This window comes from Arachis stenosperma, chromosome 5 (genome assembly GCF_014773155.1).
Source record: "Arachis stenosperma cultivar V10309 chromosome 5, arast.V10309.gnm1.PFL2, whole genome shotgun sequence".
Classification (NCBI taxonomy): domain Eukaryota; kingdom Viridiplantae; phylum Streptophyta; class Magnoliopsida; order Fabales; family Fabaceae; genus Arachis; species Arachis stenosperma.
The window spans coordinates 3,575,080-3,602,166 of NC_080381.1; the positions used below are offsets into that span (position 1 = coordinate 3,575,080).

At 31.1% G+C, this 27,087-nt stretch overlaps 4 protein-coding genes across 8 annotated transcripts; 3 read left to right on the forward strand and 1 right to left on the reverse strand.

Annotated features, from left to right (window-relative positions):
- Window positions 1-1,790: 1,790 nt before the first annotated feature.
- On the reverse strand, window positions 1,791-5,882 carry LOC130979749 (probable protein phosphatase 2C 47). Of its 4 annotated transcripts, XM_057903283.1 has the most exons (5): window positions 5,667-5,876; window positions 3,939-4,143; window positions 3,503-3,697; window positions 2,931-3,136; window positions 1,791-2,615 (listed from the first exon to the last, which is right to left on the reverse strand). In XM_057903283.1, exons 2-5 carry the CDS (start codon window positions 4,140-4,142, stop codon window positions 2,060-2,062), a joined length of 1,161 nt encoding a protein of 386 aa, XP_057759266.1. In that variant the 5' UTR covers window position 4,143; window positions 5,667-5,876; the 3' UTR covers window positions 1,791-2,059. The 4 variants fall into 4 exon arrangements, with proteins under 4 accessions (XP_057759266.1, XP_057759267.1, XP_057759265.1 ...); XM_057903284.1 differs by lacking the exon at window positions 3,939-4,143 and having other exon boundaries at window positions 5,667-5,882; XM_057903282.1 differs by lacking the exon at window positions 5,667-5,876 and having other exon boundaries at window positions 3,939-4,765.
- On the forward strand, window positions 5,641-9,413 carry LOC130979747 (pentatricopeptide repeat-containing protein At2g17525, mitochondrial-like). Of its 2 annotated transcripts, none has more exons than XM_057903279.1 (2): window positions 5,641-5,792; window positions 6,805-9,413. In XM_057903279.1, the coding sequence occupies exon 2, from the start codon at window positions 7,022-7,024 to the stop codon at window positions 8,909-8,911; it is 1,890 nt and encodes a 629-aa protein (XP_057759262.1). In that variant the 5' UTR covers window positions 5,641-5,792; window positions 6,805-7,021; the 3' UTR covers window positions 8,912-9,413. The 2 variants fall into 2 exon arrangements, with proteins under 2 accessions (XP_057759262.1, XP_057759263.1); XM_057903280.1 differs by having other exon boundaries at window positions 5,653-5,792; window positions 7,087-9,413.
- A 2,866-nt stretch (window positions 9,414-12,279) lies between these two features.
- LOC130979748 (amino acid transporter AVT3C-like) lies at window positions 12,280-14,180 on the forward strand. Its single transcript, XM_057903281.1, has one exon. The coding sequence runs from the start codon at window positions 12,589-12,591 to the stop codon at window positions 13,864-13,866; it is 1,278 nt and encodes a 425-aa protein (XP_057759264.1). The 5' UTR covers window positions 12,280-12,588; the 3' UTR covers window positions 13,867-14,180.
- A 2,772-nt stretch (window positions 14,181-16,952) lies between these two features.
- On the forward strand, window positions 16,953-20,844 carry LOC130979871 (uncharacterized). Its single transcript, XM_057903416.1, has 5 exons — window positions 16,953-17,517; window positions 18,781-19,566; window positions 20,244-20,291; window positions 20,365-20,632; window positions 20,831-20,844. The coding sequence occupies exons 1-5, from the start codon at window positions 17,335-17,337 to the stop codon at window positions 20,842-20,844; spliced, it is 1,299 nt and encodes a 432-aa protein (XP_057759399.1). The 5' UTR covers window positions 16,953-17,334.
- Window positions 20,845-27,087: the final 6,243 nt, after the last annotated feature.

Consider the following 27,087-nt stretch of genomic DNA (forward strand, 5'->3'; position numbering starts at 1 on the left):
CAACCCTTTAATGATTTTCAGTTACTATTTTTTATAAAAATAATTATTAATAAAATTCAATAAATAAATTTTTTTATTTTATATTTTAAAGACACATATTAAAATTATAAATTAAAATTTTTTATTAAAATAAAAATTAAAAATTTTAATATATTTAGTTTATAATTATTAAAAAATTAAAATATTCTACTATTAATAATTTTATCTTATGTTCTTAAAAACATATGTTAGTTAAGTTTATAATTAAAAAAAAAAGTAAAGAAACAGTTGCCAATAATATCATAGCTCTTTATGAACATAAGTACTGTATTTAGGCATTTCATGGGTCCTAACTCCTAACCCCTAACCCCATGCTTTTGTGTTTGTCAACGCATTAATCTCATGATTAGTAGTAGTGATTAGTGAATAAGTAATTAATAAATAAATCTAGTTCATCAATCCCAAAGTGCATTTTATCTTTTTGAAAGTGCAAACGAATTTAGACTTAGATACCACCTTAATGGAGGTAATGGGGCACCTGATGCTGAGTGACCCACACACCAACCGCAATTATTTACTTTTCAAATTTCTGCACCCATTTTGTTTAATTTATTACTAAATTTTATTTATTGTAATTCCTGTTTAATCTATAATCAATGCATGTTTAATTTATTATTAAATATTTTTTATATTAAATTATTTTCCCTATTAAATTTGAGTCTTGTAACTATTATTATTTATCATACGGAATTTATTTATTCCTCATTATATTTTTTATTTCAGATTGAATCCAACGATGACCTAATGCATATCTTGGGTCTAGGGCAAACATTATTATTATTATTATTATTATTATTATTATTATTATTATTATTATAATAATAACGGTGATTTATCATTTTAATTTCTTCGTATCGTACAAGTGCACTTTATTATTTAATTTTAATTTCTTCTAAGAGAAGCAAAAATAGGTCAAAGTCTAGATGTCAACAAAAGTATATATTCCTTAGAATTTGTTTACACATTAATTAACATGTTATGTTGATTGAATGTTTATTAAAAAAAGTCTGATTTTAGATTAATATTAAATTTTAGTAGATATAATCTACTATAATGTTATAAAATGTTTATAGTGTAACAAATAAATTTAATATACAGTAATATATTTCGATCATTTCTTACGATTAATGTAAAATATTTTAGTTTAATATTTTTTAGAAAAACAAAGTGATTAAAATGTTTTTATATAAAAACAAATATTAAAAAATTATCAAATAATTTGATATATTTAAATAAAGGATAAAGTATATTTTTTATTCTTAAAATTTGTCAAAAATTTTAAAAATATCTCTAAATTTTATTTTATTTTAATTTTATTTTTGAAGTTTTCGATTTGCATTAAATATATCCCTAATAACTAAATTTGCTGAAAGTTTAGGACTAATCCAGTAATAATACATGACACCTACCTATGCCTGATTTGCTTATGTTGAAGGTTATTCTTATGAAATTGTTGGTAAATTTATCCTAAATTTTTTGAAAAATTAGCCATCAGAGATATATTTAATACAAATCGAAATTTTTTGGGACAAAATTAAAACAAAATAAAGTTTAGGGATTATTTTAAAATTTTAACAAATTTTAAAGATAAAAAATATAATTTATCCTTAAATAAATTATTATATATATATATATATATATATATATATATATATATATATATTATTTTTGTATAAAGATGTATAAGAGTAACCACCTAAAAATAATTGAAAACTTCTAATCATATATTAGTATTTCTTTTTTTCCACCACAAAACAACTGAAGACCTAATAATATAAGATTGCAGAGTATTTAAACATCTTTCCATGTCTATTCTTAATCTCAATTTTCTATTTACAGAATACAAAAATATATAAAGAAGCATCAAAGGAGATCAAAGTGTGAGGAGAATGAAACAAAGAATGAGCTATCACTGATAAAATTAACAAAGAATAAGACTAAAATGTTCTGAAACTAATAACAAATGAAGAAGCAAGCCTCAAGAATTGAAGAAGAGCAGTTAGATGATAAATGAATCTATCTATCTACCATTCAAGACACCCTTGAGAAGATCAAGGCCTTCAGCTGAAATGCTCCTTCTCCTATGAGCTCTAGGAATCTCAATCTTTGGAGGAGGATCCAAAGAGAAACAAACCACCACAACTGTTAGATTGTCACAAGTGTTGCGTTGGATTGCCTCCGCGACAAGCGCTTTCGCACATTCTGTTGGATCATTGTGCTGCATCAGCTCCCTCCTAACCATTGTCACAGCACACTGGCTACTCATCACATCCCAAAGTCCATCACACCCCATTATCAAGAACTCATCTTCTTCTGTCAACACAATCTCCTCTAGCTCTGGCTCTGAGCTCAGGGGACTCTTGGACCCTTTAGAGCCTTTGATGTGCCAGTCTCCAAGGGCTCGAGCCACTGACAGTTGGCCGTTGAGGTATCCGTCGTAGATCACACCACCAAGTTTCTCAATTCTTAGTCTTTCTGATGTGCAATTTGGTTTGTGGTCTTTGGAGAGTTCAATGGCTCTGCCTCTTTTCCCTAAAACTGCTCTTGAATCCCCTGCATTCCCAATTAGCATGTCCCTGCATAATCATATCAGCAAACACATTGGTTTTTCAAATTCAATCCAATAGACCAATACAATAAATACATTACAGTATTATTATGAATAGTTAATGTTCATAATAGTTCCTGAAAGATTCAATGACATAATTTGGTTATTAAAAGATACTAATGCAAATTAAGTTGGTATTCTGTTAACTTTCAACTCACATGTAATATAATGTTTATTATATGTCACATGACACTTAACAGTAGAAAGTTACTAAAAGGACTAATTTCATTCCAGTTAGTATCTTTTAGAACCTATTACTGTAATTAGAGTGTGCAATCCTAACCTTCCCAGGACAATGGCGATTAGTGCGGTGGTGCCGGAAGAACTATCAAGAGAACTAGCATCCCTAAATGCATGATCAGCCTTCACAAAAGCACTATTTACAGCTTTCTTGATTCCAGATGGGAAATGAGAATCTTCAATTATAAACTTAAGGATGTTCTTTCTTGTAAATGATGCTGCATCAATGCCACCATGCCCATCAAATACCTGTTCAGATATTAACTCTTATTCCTATCATCATAATCATGAAGTTAACCAATCAAAGGACAAAAATTCATTTACTCAATCAATCACATCTCTTCAATATCATTGGATCCATGTATCTGGATACAAATTATAACCAAATACATTGATCCAAGGATGTACCGAAAGAGAGAATATAGGACATCAAAAAAAGTATCTTGAATTAGAGATTAATAGCAGAACTGATGGATAATGTTATAGTGAAGAGAGAAATTTGGAAAAACATTGAAGATTGTTTCTTTTACAAATTTAGTAAGAATCTTCACTCTTCACTCAATTCTATCGTTCACCAAAGAAATTCCTGATTTAAGTAATATGAAGAACACATACCCCATAAAATGCTGCTGGAGAAGGAAGGCTCACTGATGGACCAGTATGTTCTCGGAGAATATCAACACAGATGAACTCATCCTCCATGTACTGCTTTGGTCCTTTCTCAGAACAACTTCCAGACCGTAATTTTGGTGAAAATTCTGATTTTTCCTCACTAGTTGTTTTCAATCCTACAATCATAATATCTGATTCCTAGAATAAAACATTGGAAAATCCATAATTAACATTGCATCATTAATTAACACATCATAGTAACAATAACTAAGGAATAATGCATAGTTTTCTATTAAACTGCTCTGCAATCTTTAAGGGATGAAAATCTAGGTGTACATCTGGATACCAATTCATTAACACCTTATAACTCAGTCATTGATGGCTGCATAAAAACGAAGATGATTATAAATGATAAAGATCCTAAATTTATTACACTAACCGGTTCAATCAACCACGAAGAGCTGGTGCAGTGTCTCATAACAGAATGGTCCCTTGGAGGCTTCCCAATGTTGTGAATCAAATTCCCAACTGTGTCACCATTTTGATCCTCCATGGCAGACTCATTACTAGTACTGTTATCGACACACCCGCCACCACCACTCAACATAGTCGTCTGAGATGTGCAACCAGGCCCTGGTGCCATCCTTGTCCCATAACCCAAAAAACCAACCAATAAAAAAGACAAGAAAAAATCCTTTATTTTTTATATACCCAATTCACAAGATTAAAAATTTCATTTTCATTCAATCTCCATAGTGGATGAACATGCATTATTAGAAGATTCACAGCACAAAAACAGCTGTTTTTTTATTTTTATTTTTTTTTCCCCCAAAGAACGTGGGTCTGATGCACTTGATCCAAGAAAAGAGGCCAACTAGCACTTAAGGTGCAATCCAACAACAACATGAACGATGGTGCAGATCATGATGCTGCTATGTGACAAAGGAATAAAGGGTAGCCATTGTCAGCTTGTAGAATATAATCCATGGAACCAATAAACACATGGTCTTGGGAATTGTTTGGAGCTTTGTAGCATTAAGGAGAATGAAGGTGAAAGGGTGAAGATTAAGAGCAGAAAAAGCAAGACCCAAATATGAGAGAGGAAGTGAAGGGGAGGAAATGGAGGTAATAGTAATAATAATAACACAATAAAAATATGAAACATGTGATTGGCATTTGGCAATTGCAGTTTTTGCGGCTCTCCATTGTATAAAGGGGGATTGGGAGATGACACGTGCCTTCTTCTGCTGCCATTTGTGTTTATAGTTGACATGGCCTTGTTCTTGTGGTAGTTAGTTCATTACAACATCGTACAATCTTGGATCTAACACTTTAGGCCATTGCCTAAATGGGTTTTTCATGGACCGAAGACCCGACCCGGTAAAGAGAACAACATTCAGAGGAATATCTTATATCTCAACTGGATTCGGGCCATATATCGGGTCCCCGGCCCGGTGAGATGAATAGTACTCCAAAAACAAAAATATACTTGGCTAAAGGTTAGGGCACGCACGGCGGCACAACCCCCTCTTCTGTCTGTCTCTCACCGGAGACCACCGGCCACTGTCACCACTCATCAGCCTCAGAGTCACCTTGGCCCGCGCCGAAGCTCCTCTGTTCGACTGCTTCTCAGTGACGACGACATCATCAGTGGCTGCGAAGTGCGACAGTCAATGCTCCGGCGCTGTTGCCCCCGTTCGTCTGCTTCTTCTCTGCCACCATCAGTCCCCGCGAAGGTTAGCCCCGCTACCACTAGAAGGCCCGGCGAAGCTCAGTCAGCAACCACCTCTGCTCAACTGCCCCTTTCCCTGTTCTCAAGCTCAGGTAAACCAATTTTTTTCCTTTTTATTTAAAAAATAATTAATGTTGATCTTTGGAACTTCTGATTGGTGTTTTGATTATTGTTCTGGTTAGTATTTTGATTATTGTTCTGACTTATGATTACCGGTGATGGTATTTTCTTTTTTTTTTTTTTTCTGGAAAAAATTAATTAGTGATGGTATTTTGGTGTTCTGATGCTTGTTCTGATTACCAGTAAATTGAATTTTTGCTTTGATTATTACCTGTTTTTTTTTTCTGATTTGTTCTTAATTTAGTTGATGTGGTTATTGTTGATTTTTCTGATTATTGTTATTATAAGGAGGACGATGAGGGTTTCGATTCGTACCGGAAAGGAGGGTACCATGCCGTCAGAATCGGCGATCAGTTTGCCGGTGGAAGGTACATAGCTCAGAGGAAGCTCGGTTGGGGCCAATTCTCCACCGTTTGGCTTGCTTATGATACCACCAATTCCGTACGTTATTCAACTTTGATTTGATTTGTTCCTTTTATGATCCTTGATTCTCTTCAAAATGTTGTTATTTTGCTGTGATTTGTGTTCTAGATTTAAAGTTCTGATTTTTATTTTTTCTTTTTACTAACCTTTTTAATGCAATCGGTTCTGAAACTAATGGTGCAGTTTACTTGAGAGCCATTTTTTTTAATTAAAAAAAAATGGTGAATTTGTATTCTTAGTTCAGATTTCTGTGATTTAAAATGATGTGGAGCTCCTAACTTCTAAGATCTTCTGTTCTTTGCTTCCACTGGCACCTTTTGTATACATGTTTTCATTTCATGTGTGTTTCTGTTTTGACTTTTTTCGCTATCTGGGGAGTGTGTATTGGTTTCATTGAATAGATCAAAATTAGATATTTTGGGTTATTGGTGTTGGTTTTCTCTGCCTTTTTTTGTTTCCTTCACTGTTATAGTAATGTGTTATTGCTAAAAAACTTAAAATGGAATAAATTCTCAATATATGTGTGTGTGTGTGTCACGAATACCTATGAATCATTGCATGATGTTATCTTGGGATATGGTGAATGGTCCTCACAGAATGTGTGACCACCTTTGTTAGAAATTTGGATTTCAGGATTTGTCTTTATGCAAATAACTTCTGATTGGTGCTTTGATTATTGTTCTGATTAGTATTTTGATTATTGTTCTGACTTCTCATTACCAGTGATGGTATTTTTTTTATCTGGAAAAAATTAATTAGTGATGGTATTTTGGTGTTCTAATTCTTGTTCTGATTATCAGTAAATTGAATTTTTGCTCTGATTATTACCTGTTTTATTCTGATTTGTTCTTAATTTAGTTGATGTGGTTATTGTTGATTTTTCTGATTATTGTTATCATAAGGTTTCTGATTATTGTTATTGTGCTGTTTTGGTGTTCTGTTTGTTTATTGTGCTTTGATTATCTCCTTTTAAAATTATTATTAAAGTTCTGGTTTTCACCCTGTATAATTATAGCTCGAATGTGTATAGGTTTCATCGGGTCTAAGATTGAGTTATGGTCTAAAAAACAAGCCCAGTATATATTTAGGCTGGGTCTGGGTTAGGACAAACCTGGTTTCACCCTCTACACTCCTTATAATCAAATCAAAGTTACTATTTTTACATAACCCATTTGGCCATTTCCAGAAACAAATTCATTTACTTGAAAGTTAAAACCTTTTGTAAATTTTGTTGGCCCCTTCAAATAATGCTGCCCCCAAAGCTCTACAACGCATTGCAAAATTCTATATTATCCAAATCTTTCACTCTCAGGCGCTTTCTCACCTTCCAAATTTGTTCCCTTTCATCAACTTCTGCTTCTGCTCCTGCTACCCCATCACAGGACCATGTCTGCCACCTAATCCTTGAACAGAAATCCGCTTCCAAGGCCATTGAAACTTTCAGATGGGCCTCCTCACTACCCAACTTCACCCACTCCCAATCCACATACCGTGCCTTGATCCATAAGCTATGTACTTTCCGCCGCTTCGACAGTGTCAAGCAACTGCTCGACGAAATGCCTGACTCAATCGGCACCCCTCCTGGCGATGAAATCTTCGTCACAATTGTCCGCGGGTTCGGCCGTGCCAGCATGACTCGTGCGGTCATCAAGGTCCTTGACTTGGTGTACAAGTTTCATAGCAGCCCTTCCTTGAAGATATACAACTCCATTCTTGATGTCCTTGTGAAGGAGGATATCGGCATAGCTAGGGAGTTTTATAGGAAGAGTATGATGGAGTCTGGGGTTGTTGGGGATGATTATACTTTTGGGATCTTGATGAAAGGGCTCTGCTTGACCAATAGGATTGGTGAGGGCTTTAAGCTCTTGCAGATGATCAAGTCTAGCAGAGGGGTCACACCAAACACTGTGATTTACAACACCTTGCTTCATGCACTTTGCAAAAATGGAAAAGTTGGGAGGGCTAGAAGCTTGATGTATGAGATGGTGGAACCGAATGATGTCACGTTTAACATTTTGATATCCGGGTATTGCAAAGAGGAGAATTTAGTTCAGGCTCTAGTGATGCTGGAGAAGAGCTTTGCCATGGGTTTTGTTCCTGATATTGTCTCTGCGACTAAGGTTGTGGAAGGTCTTTGCAAGGCCGGCCGTGTGACAGAGGCTGCTGAGGTTTTGGACAGAGTTGAGAGCATGGGGGGTTCACTTGATGTTGTGGCTTATAACACCTTGATAAAGGGGTTTTGTGGAGTAGGAAAAGTAAAAGTTGGGATTCATTTCCTGAAGCAAATGGAGAGTAGAGGCTGTCTTCCAAATATAGACACCTATAACATACTCATATCTGGTTTTTGTGATTCTGGGATGTTAGATTTGGCCCTGGATCTTTTTAATGACATGAAAACAGATGGGATCAAATGGAACTTCGCTACATTCGACACGATAATTAGAGGGTTGTGTTCAGAAGGAAGAATCAATGAAGGTTTTTCAATTTTGGAGCTGATGGAGGAAAGCAAAGAAGGCTCTAGAGGGCACATTAGTCCTTATAATAGCATAATATATGGTCTATTCAAGCAGAACCGTTTTGATGAAGCAGTTGAATTTCTAACAAAGTTAGGAAAGATGTTTCCAAGAGCTGTTGACAGAAGCATGACGATTTTCGAACATTGTAAGCAGGGGAGTATTGAGGATGCAAAGAGGGTATATGATCAGATGATCGATGAAGGTGGATTTCCAAGTATTTTAGTTTATGATTGCCTAGTTCGCAGATTATCCGAAGACGGTTGTGTCCGAGAAGCGGTTGAGCTGATGAATGAAATGATTGCCAATAACTGCTTTCCAGTTCCATCTATATTCAATGCAATCATTGCAGGGTTTTGCAGACAAGAAAAAGTTGAAAGCGCATTGAAGTTCATGGAAGATATCACTGCAAGAGGGTGTGAAACCAATGCAGAAACTTATGGTCCTTTGATTAATGTTATATGTAAGAAGGGTGATCTTCAAAAAGCCTTGCAACTCTTCCTAGAAATGGTAGAAAACGGCATCATTCCTAACCATTTTATTTGGAATTCACTGCTATTGAGTCTAAGCCAAGAAAATTATTTCAAAAATAAGAATATGATCAACATACATGGCCTACTATAGTACTATTTGTTTTGTTTCCTCTAGTGATTTAAAACTATTGCATCATTTTTTATGCAATCAATACCATTTTTGTTTATTGGTTTTGATGTTATCTAGATGCATATTTATCTAAATCCACAATAGCTTTAGTTTGTTGGATATAGTTTTAGGAAAAATCAAGAGAGATGTTAGAATACATACAACACCATATCTGTTGATAGATATCAATAGCATTGGATATTTTGTGGGAACTCCCATCCCCACATGGCCACAACCATTTATATAAATAATAATAGAATGTGTACTCAGCCAATCATAGCAATAGATATTTATGCAAACTCAGACCCACAAGTATTTCTCCATCAAGTTATTGCAGATATTATGTCAAGGGGTATGGGTTCCATAACATGTGTGCTGTCTTCTTGGTTTTGATTCAACCAAAGATTATAGCTGATTATCAATTAAGTAAACACTTAAATTGATCTCCAAAGAAATTTTAAATCAGACATTTTAATTCATAACAAATTTTATTACTTTAGAAGTTTTCAAGTCTTTTACAAAAATAATTCTAAAAATCTTCTAAAATAATAAAAAACATTATTAGAAACTAAAATTTATTAGTATTAATTTAGATGATTACTTGCTCAATATTTATCATCATGCAAGCAAAAGCCTCATATATTTCACGTTTTCTTATGGTTGGTTGATGAACTTTAGTTTGAAGGAAGAAGTCAAACCCCATTGATGGGGTCACAACTCACAAGCAAGTTTTTTTTTGTTCTGGCAGAAGCATTTGCATCAATTTGAAGACAAGTGAAGTGGTTGGCTTGTCATGATCAACACAATAGATTTTATTTTGCTTTGTTTTTAAAATTTTATTTTACTTCCAATTCAACCTTTATGATAACATCCAATTATAAAATTTATTTCTCATCCGTAATCACACTGAACAAAAATTATTGTACAACTCTTGAAAGGGTGTCCACAAAGCCACTGTCTCTTGGCATTTTGTATGAATTAAGTCCAAATTACAAAGGATTGTATTTGTGAATGAAATTGTCGGCAAATGTTGCTTCAACAAAAAATTCAATTTTTTTTTTAAAAGGGGGTCTTTTAGGAGACAAAACCTAATAGAATCATAGATACTAAAAAAAAATTGTCAATCATATCTTAGTCTACTATGAATACATTATAATATGAGAATTATATCTCATTCTACCACTTTAAATGTATCATCAAGAATTATAACTAGTATTTTCTTTTCTTTTCTTTTCTTTTATAGAGAATTGCAACTACTAGCACTTTCAATTTCTATATATTGTCACTGCGTATGTTCAATATGGTATCGATGTGATATGGAACGTGAGGATTTTTATAACAAAATCATGAAACTGTGTAATCCACGCGGCAAAAAAAGAAAAAAGAAAAAAAAAACAGGAAAAAGAAGAGGGCTCATCAATTTGTGGATTAATAATTGATAATTAATGTTATAAGCTTTCCTTTTTTTTATATGCATTAGTGCATTGTCTAGTGCATTACCACAAAATATATATACTTTTTGGTGGGTACTATTTTATTTTTCTTCATATGGTGTACCAGCAAGTAGGTGTTGTAACTATAAAAATTAAAAACCCTCTCAAATAATTTATACGAGAGCAAATAAAAATAAAAATAAAAATAATTGATACATCACATGTTACTTACTTTAATTTAAAATATAACCCTTATGCCTTAGCAGCCATAAGTTGGCTTGGCTGATTGCATATTTAGCATCCACAAAAATTATCTTTTTTATCAAAAGAAAAAGGGAACAGATTGTATCAAAGTCACATCAATACAACTACACAAATCATGAACCGTGGAGATTTATTTTATTTTAGGAAAAGTATATGTTTTTGTTTCTAAAATTATTGAAGCTTTTTAAAATTATTGTTAATATTTAATTTGATTTAATTTTATTTTCAACGTTTAAATTTTTTTAATAATAATAATAATAATCAACGATTAGTAAAATTTTTCTTTTATATATATTTCTTTAATTTTAACTTTATTTCTAATTTTTGTCCAAATCCAAACACTTTAATTTTAACCCTAATTCCAATCTCCAAATTCCATTCTTCCCTTCTTCTTCTCATTATGAATTCCTTTTGCCTCTCTCTTCTGTCATTACCAACTTAATCTCTTTGATATATGTTTCATAAGATAAAACAAATATTCTTACGGTTTGCTAGAGAAGTCACTATGATTAATTTTGACTATTTTTAAAAGTTTGGGTTTTGTGTAATAATAAAAATATTCGCAACTTTATTTTTGACAAAAATAAGATAGAATAAATATTATTTAATAGTTTTAAATTTATATTTTATGTTGTTAAAATATTTAATTTTATTTCATGTATTTATAAATCACATGAATAAATCAATCTTACAATAATATTATACACACATCCTAAAATAGAAATGATTATGTTTGTATTTTAGGATTTAGGGTTTTTATAGTCACCACAATTTACTTTGAAGGAGAGTCTACTAGTAAATTGTTGAAGCATAAAATGATTTACTTTGGCTGAAACAGTTCGGATTTAAATAAATCTAGAGTCGCAAATTAAAATATTATAAAAAAAAATTGAATAAAATTAAATATTAAAAATATTTTAAAAACAAATCGAAAACGTTAGAAATAAAAATACATTCTATTCTAAAAACTTATTTCAAAATATTAAAAGTCAAATTAAATTACGTTAAACATTAGAATAATTTTAAAATTCCCGGTGTAAAAAAAATATATTAGTTTTGTTTTATTAGATTCATAGAGCCTAATTTTTAATCATTTAACACCCAAATTCCAAATGAAAACTGGTCAATTACACACGGAGTCCAAATTAACATGCCATCTTAGATTGGTGCAAGTTGTGCAGAGATAATGACATAAGGGGCTGCTGATGCTAGTACATCCATCATCAATCATCAACATCGTTTTTACAACTTGTACAACTTTCATGGGAAAACGACTTATTTTATTACTCTCACTTATTCTCGGAAGTAATATATTTTCCTTTCTTCTAAAATGATAAAAAGAAATATTGTTTTTTGTTTACAAAGGTAATAAGATCTTTGAATTATGAACAAAGACAACAAACTGTAGAGAAGTGGATATTATTATATATTATATATATGATTTAATGTCATGACATTATTAAAAAGGAAATTTTACTCAAATATCTAGTCCTATATTCTAATATAAATAAATTCATTATTTTATAAACACATAAATCTAATTTAATAATTATAAATCCTAGATTCTCTATATACTAAAACTTTAATAAAAAATATTATATTATCTACAAGTTTCCCTACAAATTCTAAAAATCAATCCCCACATGAATATAGAATTTACAAATTTGCCCTCCACATTCTTAAGGATGAATCTCCATAACCATAGCCATAAGCCCATAACCATAGCTAGAATCACACAGAGAGAGAGACGTGTTCTTCCAGCTCTGTTCTTCCTCATTCCGATCGAATCCTTCTTTACTTTTTCAATTCTCAACTTCTTTCTGCAATCGTTAGTTAATTCCAATTCCATTCAACCAACAAATCAACAACAACAACAACAAACATACACCATAAGCACCAGCACCCAAAACTCATCGTTACAAAAATTCAAAACTTTCCGGCAAAGCTGAAAACTTGATTGAAATGGGGTTCGAGAAAGAAGCAGGCTCTTCAACCTACTCGCTTCCACCATACCCACGTGAGGATACACCACTTCTTACAAAGTCGCCGCCGCTATCCTCCAACTTCAAGACCTTCGCCAACGTCTTCATCTCCATCGTCGGCGCCGGGGTCCTCGGTCTCCCTTACAGCTTCAAGCGCACCGGCTATGTCACCGGCCTCCTCATGCTTCTCTCCGTCGCATTCCTCACCTACCACTGCATGATGCTTCTCGTCAAAACTCGCCGCAAGCTCGATTCCATATTAGGGTTCTCAAAGATCCAATCTTTTGGCGATTTGGGATTCACCATCTGCGGCCCAATTGGAAGATTCACCGTTGACGCCATGATCGTGCTTTCCCAAGCCGGTTTCTGCGTCAGCTACCTAATCTTCATTTCCACCACTTTGGCTTTTCTTGTGAACAATGGAATTGATGCAACAAAACCGGTTTTTCTAGGGTTTAGTGCTAAAGTTTTGTTCTTGTGGGGTTGTTTTCCGTTTCAATTAGGGCTGAATTCGATTAAGACCTTGACTCACTTGGCTCCTCTGAGTATATTTGCTGATGCTGTTGATCTTTCTGCTAAGGGTGCTGTGATGGTTGAGGAAGTTTTTGTTTTCCTCAAGAACAGGCCAAATTTGGAGGCTTTTGGTGGGATTTCTGTGTTCTTCTATGGTATTGGTGTTGCTGTGTATGCATTTGAAGGGATTGGAATGGTTTTGCCATTGGAATCTGAGACTAAGGATAAGGACAAGTTTGGTAGGGTTTTGGGATTTGGGATGAGTTTCATTGCTGTTTTGTTTGGTGCTTTTGGTGTTCTTGGTTACTTTGCTTTTGGTGAGAACACCAAGGATATAATTACTACTAATTTAGGACCTGGTTTGATTAGTGTTTTGGTGCAATTAGGACTAAGCATTAACCTGTTCTTCACTTTTCCTTTGATGATGAACCCTGTTTATGAGGTTTTTGAGAGAAGATTCTGTGGATATAGGTACTGCTTATGGCTGAGGTGGGTTTTGGTGTTGGTGGTGAGTCTTGTGGCACTTTTGGTGCCTAATTTTGCTGATTTCTTGTCACTTGTTGGGAGCAGCATATGTGTTGTGCTTAGTTTTGTGTTGCCTGCAATGTTCCATTGTCTTGTGTTTAAGGATGAGTTGGGTTGGAAGTGTTTAGTTTCTGATGGGGCAATTGTGGTTTTTGGATTTGTTGTTGCTGTTTCTGGAACTTGGTCTTCACTATCTGAGATTCTTGCTCCTAAGGCCTAATTAGGCAAAACAAAAAAATAAAAAATGTGAAAAATCCCTTATGTGGAGTAATGTAATATAATGTAATGTTGTAAGGTCTTTAGTGTGCCAACCATGATTGGGTTGATTTATTTGTTAAAATGCATAAGATTTGCAATGAGCTAAATCTAATGTTATCTAAGATCATGCAAGTATTTTTCTCTCATAGTAGACTCTTGTCTTCAATGACTCAGAGAATTCTTTTTATTTGGTTCTCAATACCTTTGAAGAAAGTTTGTAATAAAGTTGCTGAATGCTGAAATACTTGTTAGCTTGTTGCAGGCTGTTATTATTTATTTATTATTTATTGGGGGTAAAAATTGCAGCTATATTTAGTTGGCATAGTGAAACCTTTTCTTTTTTTTTTCTTAAAAAAACAAATGGATTTTTTTCCCACTCTACACTGTATGTGCATTTGATATACTTTTGATTATGGTCTGTGGAAGTCAAATAGGACTGAGATTGAGTCTGGCCAACATGTATGCCAGTTCATGGCTTCATCAACAATTCAATGAATTAAACTTTAAATGTATAAATGTTTGATTTAAATAAAAAATAAATATTGTAGAGCTCTCCTTTTCTCTATAAATGTTTGAGTTAATCAATATCTGCATTTATCTAAAATGAAAATGACTTAATAACGACACATGTGATGCTCTTGGGAAGTGGAAAATAAGTAAATAACAAAGTTATTATTCTTCTTCCACAATATAAAGAAAATAAATAAAAAAGGGGTTATTCCCATGTTAATGCTCTTCAATCTTCATATTACCTTTTGATAAAGTAGGCCATTTAATGCCTGAAATAAAGAAGCAGATCCTTTCAAATTGTTAAACCATTCCTATGCTTTCAACCCACATTTTACCAAACACCGAATCAATCATACAAGTTGAATCACATGGCAATTTAAAAGAAAGCTGCAGCAGCAGTCAATTAATTGCTAATGAAAATAAGCAAGTGTCTTAACTTCATTGAAGTAACATCAAAATTACTCTTCATGGTACCATGAGACAGATTCTTTACCTTTGGAAATTACTATTCCATTAGTTTTACATTTATTTTTCATTATTAATTTTAAATTTTCACAATAATACTTTACTCATTCTCAAGTAAATGTCTAATTTTGAACTTTATTCTTCTATAAATAACTACCCAATTACTAAACTAATATTATATTAATTTTACTTTTTTAGTCATACTCTTACATTAATAAGTAAAATGATAAATAAATAAAATAATTAAAAGAAAGCAATTACTTCAATCAATAATAATTTTATAATTTATGTAATCTCCAAGAAATTGTACTCTTTTACCACACTTAGTGTGTGTTTGGATTACAGTTTGCAAACTAGAGTTTGCATAAAATTGGTTTTGTAAAATTGATTTTGATGATAAGTTAGTTTGGGTTAACGTGATTTATGTTTGGTAATCTTTATATCAAAATTGATTATAGTAAAATAAATGTTGTTTGGATTATACTACTCAAAATCACTTTTAGATGAAAAATTACTAAAATAGACATCAATTTTATATACCTGCAAAATCAGAATACTATAAAAAATAATATAAAAAATATTTATATAAATAAAATAAATACAATAAAAAATAAAAATATAAAAGAGAGTACTATAAATTTTATAATGTCACACAAAAAGAAAATATTCTATAATTTTTTTAGTATCGTCAGTACTCTTTAATTTAGTATTATTTTAGACTATAAATTTTTATTATTTATGACTCTATTGTTACTTATAATTAATTATTTATTTATTTTGTCATTTTTTTATAGGATCATAATTTATATTATTCAAAATTTTGATAATAAACGTAGTATATAATAATTACAATTACAATTACAAATTTTACAAATTCAGAACAAAAAAAAATTAATACAAAACAAAAATAGAGTACATCAAAGAATAGAAAAAAAATTATACAGATAAGAAATAATAAAAATTCCATAAAACCAACAACATATATCATATGAACAAAAAAAATACCATAAAACGTAAATAAAATTCATATGAATAAAATCAAATAAAAATAAAAAAATTTCAATTTGTTAGTTATTGAAATAAATCTGAACGATTTTGATGAAAAAAATGGAACTAAAAAATTATGAAGAAGTAGGAAGAATTACAAAAAATGACTGTGAAGATAATAGTTACTAGTATCATTCTTATAGAAGAAAATGAAAGGTAGGGTTGGTAAAAAAGAAATATTTTAGCTTCTCCTAAACATGAAACGTGAAACGTGAAACGTGAAACGCAGAAGCTACAAATTTGAGCTTCTCCTAAACGTGGGTTCAGAGGCAGAATCAATTCTGCGTTCACAAAGATAAAAATTGCCAAACATCAAAGTGAAACTTTCAAGAAGCTCAAACGGACTTCTCTCATCTCCAACGTGTTTGCCAAACACACCCTTAATAGTGTGCTGTGAGCTGGAGGTAATAATTGCCACACACAAAGCAAAGGCTCTTGCAATGATAGATTTTTAAGGATTTGATATTGACATAGCAATTTTGGAGGAATTGACACTTAGCCTATTGTCAATTTGTCATTAATCAGAGTGCTTACTCATCATAAGTTCTTAATTTTGGCATCATAAGTATCCAAAACTTCAAGTTTAAACACCAAAACAAGGCTTTAGAAAAGGGTAAACTAACTAAGCCCAAAATAATATAATAATTGAAAATGAATTTACAGGACCAAAACCAACAAAGAAGTAAAAATAAAAAAGGCAAAGCATAAAGAAAAGTAGTACAAATAAATAAAGATAATTAGATTAGATAATAAGAGGCAGGTGGGTGATGTAGGAAAGAGCAGCAACTCCACAACCCCTATTCTGAAAATTTTGATTTTAGAAATTAAATATATGATTACTCCACCTCACCTCACAAAAAATACAATTCACATTCCATAAACACCCAAATTTCCCAAAATGGTCAAGGTCTCCAAGTAGCCAACATTGAAGGACCAAGGGCATAAAAGTAAAATCAAGAAAAAATTTGGCATTCGAGGGGGAAAAAAATAAAACAGATATACCTAATTGAACAAAAGGGAAAACAAAAATTAATAAAAATTGGAAGACTCACATTGAAGAGAAAGGGCAAGGAAAGGAAAAGAAGGAAAGAAGAAAGAAAATCTCACAAGAGAGAAAAAAGTGGAGGAATTGAAGAGAGTGATTTTACAAAAGCCACAAACACAAAACCACACAAATTACATGGTTCACTTTGGGTTCAAATAAAGTCTTCAAATTTGGATTCACTTTCCGTGATCATCACGTCCAAGCATTTTCTCTCACAGTAAAAGAAAAGGGGGGAAAATAAGAAAAAAAATTCCAGCTTTTATTGGAGAAGAAGGGAAAAAAGTGATTTTGATTTCATTTTCTTCGTTTAGGGATTGAATCTGAAGGAATTAGATCGATCAGAAGAGAGAAAGAGTGGAGGTGATGTCGTGCTCATCGTCGTCGGGGTCGGAGGAGGACGATGAGGGTTTCGATTCGTACCGCAAAGGAGGGTACCATGCTGTCAGAATCGGCGATCAGTTCGCCGGTGGAAGGTACATAGCTCAGAGGAAGCTCGGTTGGGGCCAATTCTCCACCGTTTGGCTTGCTTACGATACCACCAATTCCGTACGTTATTCAACTTTGATTTGATTTGTTCCTCTTTTGAACCCTTGTTTGTATTTGTTCCTTTTATGATCCATGATTTTCTTCAAAATGTTGTTATTTTGCTGTGATTTGTGTTCTAGATGTAAAGTTCTGATTTTTATTTTTTTCTTTTTACTAACCTTTTTAATGCAATCGGTTCTGAAACTAATGGTGCAGTTTACTTGAGAGCCATTTTTTTAATTTAAAAAAAATGGTGAATTCTTAGTTCAGATTTCTGTGATTTAAAATGATGTGGAGCTCCTAATTTCTAAGATATTCTGTTCTTTGCTTCCACTGGCACCTTTTGTATACATCTTTTCATTTCATGTGTGTTTCTGTTTTGTCTTTTTTCGCTATCTGGGGAGGAGTGTGTATTGGTTTCATTGAATAGATCAAATTTAGATATTTTGGGTTATTGGTGTTGGTTTTCTCTGCCTTTTTTTGTTTCCTTCACTGTTATAGTTATATCTTATTGCTAAAAAACTTAAAATGGAATAAATTCTCAATGTGTGTGTGTGTGTGTGTCGCGAATACCTATGAATCATTGGATGATGTTATCTTGGGATATGGTGAATGGTCCTCACAGAATGTGTGACCACCTTTGTTAGAAATTTGGATTTCAGGATTTGTCTTTATGCAGATGAACAATAAATGTGTCACTTTCATTCTGCTACATGTTTGAAATTGAATAGGTTCTTATGCTGATTTGGTGTATATCCCATGCTCCTTTGTTGTAACATTAAACACATGGGATTTCATGAGAAAATGAAAACTGATTCTGGTTTTCTTTTGCTTGTTTATAATGCATTCATTATATTTAACTTTGTTGGAAGGTAGATAGTGTGGGATGTATATGGAAATTGGAAATAACTATGCTCTGAACTTCAATGCTGAAGTACCAGAGGTGACTGTTATAGGAGCCTTTTGTATTTAAGATTATAATCATAAGTAGGATTATTTCTTATGGGACCTTGGTAAATGCTTAAATTTAGAAAAATTAAAATCAAATGAAAAACGCCAAAAGAAAGAAGAAAATGAGAAGATATAACTATGTCTAAGTTTTATCCTTTGACCTTTATTCAATATTCATGTTTGATTTATAAATCTTCTTTAAAGGTTAAACATTTACGGCTATGCGTCTTCATTTTTAATTATGTCACTTTTTATTATTTTAGTGAACCGGTATTTTCATTTTTAGATCATCTCTAAGTTAGTGTTTTGCTTCTGTTTTAATTTTTTTGGCAGTCATATGTTGCTCTCAAGATCCAAAAAAGTGCAGCCCAGTTTGTTCAGGCAGCACTTCATGAGATTGATGTTCTTTCATACATTGCTAAGGGTGACCCTTCAAATTCGAAGTTTGTTGTTCAATTAATTGACCACTTTAAACACACTGGCCCGAATGGGCAGCACCTTTGCATGGTCCTCGAGTTTCTTGGTGATAGCTTGCTACGTCTGATCAAATATAACCGATACAAATGCCTTCCATTGAATAAAGTTAGGGAAATGTGCAAATACATTTTGATTGGTTTGGATTACTTGCACAGAGAACTTGGTCTAATCCACACTGACCTCAAACCTGAAAATATTCTTCTACTTTCAACCATTGATGCTGCCAAAGACCCTTTTAAATCTGGACAATCCCCAATTCTGGAGAGGCCCGAGGGAGGCATCAACGGTGGAGTCACAAGTCTTATTGAGAAAAGATTGAGAAGGAGAGCTAAGAGGGCTGTTGCTAAGATATCCGAAAAAAGATCCTCAATGGGTGTAGCTGGAGAAGAGCAAAAGTCTACTAGAAACATTGATGGGATTGATATGAGATGCAAGATTGTAGATTTTGGAAATGCATGTTGGGCTGACAAGCAGTTTGCTGAAGAAATACAGACAAGGCAATACAGAGCTCCTGAAGTTATACTGCAGTCCGGCTATTCCTTCTCTGTCGACATGTGGTCTTTTGCTTGCATTGCTTTCGAGCTTGCCACTGGTGATATGTTGTTTACGCCCAAGGGTGGTCAAGGTTTTAGTGAAGATGAGGTATGATGATCAGCTAGTAAACTATTGTGGTTAAATTAAAATTTTGTATATTATGCATATACAATTTATTGTAAATGTTTGATCATGAATTCTTTCTTACTGTCCAAACCAAGTATATACTAGTTAACATAATAACTTGATTAACAAGTTGTTTAACAAAAGATAATTTGATGAATAAGTTATATGTAGCCTGCAAACTTGGAAGAATCTTATGCCATATATAGAAGGATTTGAATTCCTATGACATATATAGAAGGATTCAAATCAGTTATATGTAGCCTGCAAACTTGGAAGAATCTTATGGCTGATGACTTAAGTTAGAAATTTCTAAATGAACTTACAAGCGTTATAAGACTACTTGTTTTTATAGTTGAATCATTTTAACTGACCTCATTATTACACAAGAGCTTGAGTTTAAATGCCATGGCTACTTTTTTTATTGTGTAATCATTCTATACCGAGCCAATGTACACCTCTCCACCATTAGATGGAATGTTGGACTCTCAATCCTCATCCAATAGTGGAAAGGTGTGCGTTGGTTTGGTTTATGAGGAAAAAGTGAGGACAAATAACAGAACACATTTGTTTATAATTGCAGCATGAAATTCGAAGTTCCATGCTGGAGTAGATATACATCAGCAGTGATTTCCTAACACTTTGCTTCATATTGGTTTCAGGATCATCTCGCCTTGATGATGGAGCTCCTCGGAAAGATGCCCCGGAAGGTAAGTACCCTCCCACTGCCCAACATGTTTCTTGAATAGCTACTGTAGCTTATCCAACACTTGTGACTTGCAGATTGCAATTTCTGGAGCACAATCCAAGGAATTCTTTGACAGGCACGGTGATCTGAAAAGGATCCGGAGGCTAAAATTTTTGGCACTTGACAAATTGCTGATTGATAGATATAAGTTTCCAGAGACTGACGCACGCGAGTTTACCGAATTTCTTACACCACTTCTTGATTTTGCGCCGGAGAAGCGACCAACTGCACAACAGTGCTTGCAACACCCATGGATGAATCGTGATATCTTTTTTTTTCTTTTTACACTAATCACTATTGATTGTCAATTTTTTTTTGTTTGTTCCAGTTTTAATAAGATTCTTTGTATTGGATTTATATGTAAATTAGTAAAGAATTTTGTTCTACCAGAGATATCTGACAACAGAATTTGTGTGTATATTAATTCACATTTATGTAACTGATGGGATTCAGCCAAGTCTGCTCCTACATTTTTTTTTCTTTATGTTTTCCTGTTTCTAGGCCTGGCAGCATAAACCCTATCCGCGGGTACCCAACCCGACCCAACCCGGTCGGGTAGGGTTGCCAACCCGATCCGCTGCGGGTAGGGTTGGACACGGAGCGGGTTGGCTTGCGGAGCGGGTAGGGTGCGGGTTGAGCCTCAACCCTACCCGCCCTACGCGCACCCCCCATAATATGTGTTATATATGTTTAAAAATGCTACATATGGGAGTTGAACCAAGGACCTTGAGCATGTGACAAAGGTTCCCAACCACTGAACCAAACATACTTGTGTTATTTATGAGATATTTGTGTCATTATAATGTTTCTTTTTGTCAACCCGCGGGTAGGGTTGGATACCCGCGGGTTGAGCGCGGGTAGGGTTAGGGTTGGGTATTTCTCAACCCGCGGGTAGAGTAGGGTTGAGTGTTAGTTAAAAACTCAACCCGCGGGTAGGGTTAGGGTTGGGTTCAAACCCTACCCTACCCTACCCATTGCCACCCCTACCTGTTTCCACATTGAAGTCACACAGCATAGGAATTATTTAAATTGCTCTAATGTGACTATTGCTTTAATTTTGTTTATATCTTTGATTCTAGAATATGTTCATGCTTTAACAAGTAAGGCCTTTTTTGTTTGAAAGATATAGCATTACTCTCTAGTTGAATTTGCATTACCTATGTCAAAATGTCAAAAGGCTAAACTTTTTTCATCTATAACGATTAGGCTTATAAAAAGCACACTTATTGTCAAATTTGTGTTAGTCATTGGTGTATTCTTGAAGCTTTTTCTTCTTTGTTCAACGTTTGAAGCTTTGAAGCTTTAAATCAAGGTTCTGAAAACCAAATCGATTATTGAATTGGTAGAGTTGTTTAAAAGTTTAAAAGTTCAATCGAGATTGAACTGGTTTAAATATATTCCAGAAAAAATTATATATTATTATTTTAAGTTGATTAATACTAAAAAATCAGAATAGTTTGACCGATTAACTGATGTTTTGATTGATTTGTTACTAACTAATTTTTTGTTTAAACCAGATTCCAAATAGGTCTAGTGGCTGCTTTCCAATTAATTTGGTTTAATCGATCGACTTGTTTCGATTCTCAAAACACTGCTTTAGATTGACTTGAAGCTAAGTTCATAATTTGTGGTCAACCAAAGTGAAATGGTGCTATTAGCAGCCTAAGGGCAATGGTGGTGACATGGGTTCATTGGTTTCAATGTTCATTCTCATAGATTTGATCCGAGTCCAATGTGTGAATTTAAAAATATGGAAGACCAAAAAAACAAAACAAAACAAGAAGACTTCAAATTTATTTGGTGAAACCATGACATTATTAGCCTTGTCTACTTTTCATTTGTTTCTTATTTTTAGGCTGGTGTTGTTTATTCACAAATATTATTAAATAATACAAAAGAAATGTTTGACTTGATTTGGAAAACTATATAAAGGAGTAGCTTATGCCAAGTTCTGTTAATAAGTCAAAGACACATGCTTTTTAATTTTCTACGTAATCTCTTAATTTAGTATAATTAAATAACTAATCCAATTAAATGAAACTTTTAATCATATATAAATAAGCCTGCATTTACTAAGTTTAAGAAGCATGTAAGCCCAAGTTTGATTTTATTTGTTCAATGAATTAGACTATAGTAAAACGCATTCCCCAATACAAAGATTACTTTACCTTAAATTAACATAAGTAATATTAGGGTTTTAGTAGGATAGTGTAGGGTTTAGATCTAACTCTAATGTTATTCGCGAGTTGAGATTTTTATATAAACTTAATCTTATTTATCTACAAATTGAGAATATCCAATCCTAATCTTACTCGTTTTTAACTCACGGGTATTTGACTCTATCCGCAAGTTACTAAAAAGATACAACATTATTATATAACTTGATGATAATTTAAAATAGAATTAACTTTTATGTAAAAAAAATTAAATTATTAATTAATAATCTTCTTTTACTGATTAAAGATCTTTTGAATTTAGTAAAAAGTCTTTAATTCAATATTTATTTTAAACGTATTTTTATGTAGAATATGAGTTCGAGAACTCTACCTGTATTCTACCCTACCCGATGTAAATCGAATTAGCAACCCTACTGGATTGGATTGGATACCACAAATAATGTATATGTATCACGTGTGGTTAAACTTCTGATGTCGTTGTTGTTAGGATTTAACTAAGAATTAAAAATATATATATAATGTAAAATTTAATATTTTAATATATTTGTTACTTATTTATTAAAACAAAAGATTTAAAAATGTTTACTAATAATAATTTTAACATACCTCCTTTAAATACATATTAGCTAGAGTCATATTATTATTATTATTATTATTATTATTATTATTATTATTATTATTATTATTAATGTTTCCCTACTTTGACGAGGCAATTAACTTAATTTATTTATTTTTGTTGTGGGCATTGAGGCAGTTAATCTTGCACAGTGCACAAATGTGTGACCAAAATTGACATCATTCATTTTTGGATAAGAACACAAATCATTTTTCAAGACAACACATCTTTCGATTTCATTAAGGCCCACTTGATGTAGAAGAACTGTATATTTCCACGAAATTCATACTGTTTTATCCATTAATATTAGTGCTCAATAAGACAAATGCAAATCTTCATTTTTGTTCTCTAAAGTTTTTGAAATATGTGCCTAACTCAGTTTCAATAATATGTAATGTACTGCATGTTTCACAATAGTAATTAAGTTAAAATATTTAACTAATTATACATAAGCAAATATATATTTAGTTACTTTATGCCAAAAGAATATTTAATTAATTAAGTAATGAAACATCACCTTTTCCTTTTGTTACTACAATAAAATATAGGTTTAATTATTCTATCTTTATAGTTTTAACAAATTTTTAATTAGGTTCTTATACTTTTTTTTTAATTAAGTCCTTATATCATATTAAATTTTATAATTAAGTCTCTGCCATAATAAAAAAGTTGAAATTAACGAAATATTCTGTTAAACTATATAGAATATTTAGTTAAATATTAGACATATTCGTTTTTTTTAACGGAATATTTCGTTAATTCTAGCATTTTTATTACGGTAGGGACTTAATTACAAAATCTGATATAATATAAGGACTTAATCAAAAGGAAAAAAAATATAAAGATCTAATTAAAAATTCCTAAAACTATAAGAACTGACAAGATAATTAAATCTAAAATATATCACTTAAAAACTATATATGATTAATTAATCATCATTCTTGAGCAAAAATTACTAAATCTAAAAAAATAGAGCACTATTATTTTATCATGATTTTATTATAAAATCCAAAAAATAATGGAAAATGCTATGTGTCCTTTAAAATTCAGCCTTTATTCAGCCTTTAAATTTAAATAATAAATTTTAGTTAAAAGACATTCCTAATTTGTAGCTAAACATGTTGGTAATTAAAATTAATTTAAATTTTAAATACTAGAATTTCTCTAACTTCCTACCTACTTCATAAAATAGTTATTTTATTAGTTTTTTATTTATTTGCACGTCCCCCTCCCCTCTCTCGTGTACGTTCTTTCTTTTTTTTCTTCTCTCTCACTGTTCTTTACAAAAATTTTCATAGAAGAGTATTATTTCTCTACAGGTAAATTTATTATTTCATATTTAACATTTTTATATTATTATATTATTGTTATTAGATGAGTCGTGCTATTTTGTTTCTATTTCGAATGACTTACATACTAACTCAAAATTCATTCATCATTATTTAATAAGATTATATCAACATTTGAATTAAATAATAAATAATCAGTGTATATATCAATATTCTTTTCTTCTTCTTTTTTTTTTTCTTTCTTTCTTTCTTTTATTTTTTTTTTTGAATTTTTCATTGCTTATTTGAATATTAACGCTCTTAAAATTATTAAAATGTATGTTCGTAAAAATTAATTTTTTCAATTGTAACACATCTAAAATTAAATTATACATAAAATATTTTTAAAACACATCCAAAATTATAAATCTAAAATTTAAATTTAAGCATTAAAAATAAAATTAATTTTTATATCTTATTCGAGAAAAACTCATCTAATATTTCTCTTTTTTTAATAGTTAGATTTTTCGTTACTTATTTTAATATTAATGCTTTTAAAAGTATTAAAATGCTTGTTTGTAAAAATTCGATTTTGTTTTCAATTGTAACACATCTAAAATTATTAAGTGATACAAAAAATATTTCCAAAACGCATCCAAAATCATAAATAAAAAATTTAAATTTAAACATTAAATATAAAATTAATTTTTTTTATATCTTATTCGATAAAATTCATCTAATATTTCTCATTTTTTTATTATTTGTTGAATTTTATCGTTATTTATTTGAACATTAATGCTTTTAAAATTATTAAAATGTATGTTTGTAAATATTGGTTATTTTTCCTTTATTACACATCTAAAATTATTGACTTATATACAAAACATGTTTGAAACACATCCAAAATTTTAAGACGGTTTAAGATTTATTTTAAAATTTTAAATTCAAAATTTTGAATTATAACTAATTTGATTTTTGGATGTGTATTTAAATTGTAATTATAATATATTAATAATTAAATATATTAAATTTGAAATAAAAATTTAAAATTTAAATTTAAATTTTAAATTTCAGTTTTATTTAGTTTGTATTTTGAATGTGTATTTAATTTTAAAAAAACACTAAATCTATTTAAAATTTTTAGATATATTTGTTTTATTTTTTTAAAATTATTGTAATAAAAGGCTGGATATTGTACAACTTTTAAAGGATACCTAGTTGAACTGAAAAATAATAACACATATTATTAGAGGATGAAATCTAGTAATCTACTTATGTTGTAAGGGGTTAGTTAGGACCTAAAGTTAGTTCTTGACATTGAATCCAACGACGAAGTAAAAAGCAAGAACAACTGAACAAGTAACAGCTTCAGTTACTGTTACTGTCACCGTTACTGCACGTGCATGTGGCAACACACACTGCTGATGCAATAAATACTATTTTTATTTTTATTTTCTTTATATAAAAAAATAAAAATAATGTTTCAATTCCAAGATGCCGACATTTTTTTCCCCTTCTTTTGTACGGAGACCGAGTTAATTTGAGAACTAAATAATAATTACAAAATAACCAGTGCATTTTAGTTGTCGTTTTTCTAAAAAAGAAAAGATTAAATTGTATTTATAATCTCCCTCAATTACGATTATGTTGAATTGATAATAAAAATCAGTTGAAAATTTATTTAAAAAATTACATATTCATAATTTATCTTGGTATTCAAATTCATATATAATAATTTAAATTGTGTTTATGATAGTTACTATAAAAGTTAAAGCATTATTTGAAAAGCTTATTAGATGCCATGTGTTGATGACTAGTTTTCAAGCGGGTCCGGTTCATACCTTTCCAATTATCAGTACTTGTGTGTTATGAAATATGGAAATTTTTTTAATTTGTGAGATATATTTTAGATACAATATTTATTTAATATAATATTTATTTAATATGTGTTTTTTGTGTTTAAATTATGTCTAATAAAAAATAATTTTTTTAAATATATTTAAATACACTTAAATATCATTACGTATTAGTTTATTTAACTTTAATCTTAATATATATTTTTGAAATAAATTTAAAAATAATATATATTATTAATTATTAAAATAAAATATATTTTAAATATTTTATATAATTAACAATAATATTAAAAATAATTTATATTTTAATATTAATAAAATACTAAAATATTATTATAATTTATCTAAAAAATACTTTATATTTTATATATATACTGTATTCTTATATCTAATAAAAATTTTAAATTTTCATATCTCATATCGTATTATATCTCATGTCAGTGGTCATGCATTATAATTTATATGTTTCATAACCTTTCCTTACTTTTTTTTTTTGGGAAGAAATAACCTTTCCTTACTTAAAATCAATAAATCATGATGATGCATAAGACACTGTTGTTTTAAACCTTCCACTAATGAAATAATTATGGTGGCATATTATTGAAATTATTTTACACACGTTTCTGTACAAGCGGGTACTCTTGTCGGCCTAGGAGTCATTTCATGCTTTAATTCATACCAACATATATCATTAACATATGAAATAGCTTCTGCTCCAAAAAATATCATTTTTTTTTTATAAAATATCGAATGTAAATACTACTTCAAAATTAACAGTTCTTTTATGACCTAATAACTATATCTTTATGGCTTTATTTAATTAACTTTATCAATGCTGTCA

What these genes read in the sequence shown, in the direction of transcription:
- LOC130979747 (XM_057903279.1), top strand. Translation starts at nt 7,022, where the DNA reads ATGCTGCCCCCAAAGCTCTACAACGCATTGCAAAATTCTATATTATCC.
- LOC130979749 (XM_057903283.1), bottom strand. Translation starts at nt 4,142, where the DNA reads ATGGCACCAGGGCCTGGTTGCACATCTCAGACGACTATGTTGAGTGGT. An exon ending in CTTCGTGGTTGATTGAACCG is followed by an intron (nt 3,698 to 3,938) that starts GTTAGTGTAATA and finishes GTTTTATTCTAG; the next exon opens with GAATCAGATATTATGATTGT. An exon ending in ATCGCCATTGTCCTGGGAAG is followed by an intron (nt 2,616 to 2,930) that starts GTTAGGATTGCA and finishes ATGATTATGCAG; the next exon opens with GGACATGCTAATTGGGAATG.
- LOC130979748 (XM_057903281.1), top strand. Translation starts at nt 12,589, where the DNA reads ATGGGGTTCGAGAAAGAAGCAGGCTCTTCAACCTACTCGCTTCCACCA.
- LOC130979871 (XM_057903416.1), top strand. Translation starts at nt 17,335, where the DNA reads ATGTCGTGCTCATCGTCGTCGGGGTCGGAGGAGGACGATGAGGGTTTC. An exon ending in AAGGTTTTAGTGAAGATGAG is followed by an intron (nt 19,567 to 20,243) that starts GTATGATGATCA and finishes TATTGGTTTCAG; the next exon opens with GATCATCTCGCCTTGATGAT. An exon ending in TCGGAAAGATGCCCCGGAAG is followed by an intron (nt 20,292 to 20,364) that starts GTAAGTACCCTC and finishes TGTGACTTGCAG; the next exon opens with ATTGCAATTTCTGGAGCACA.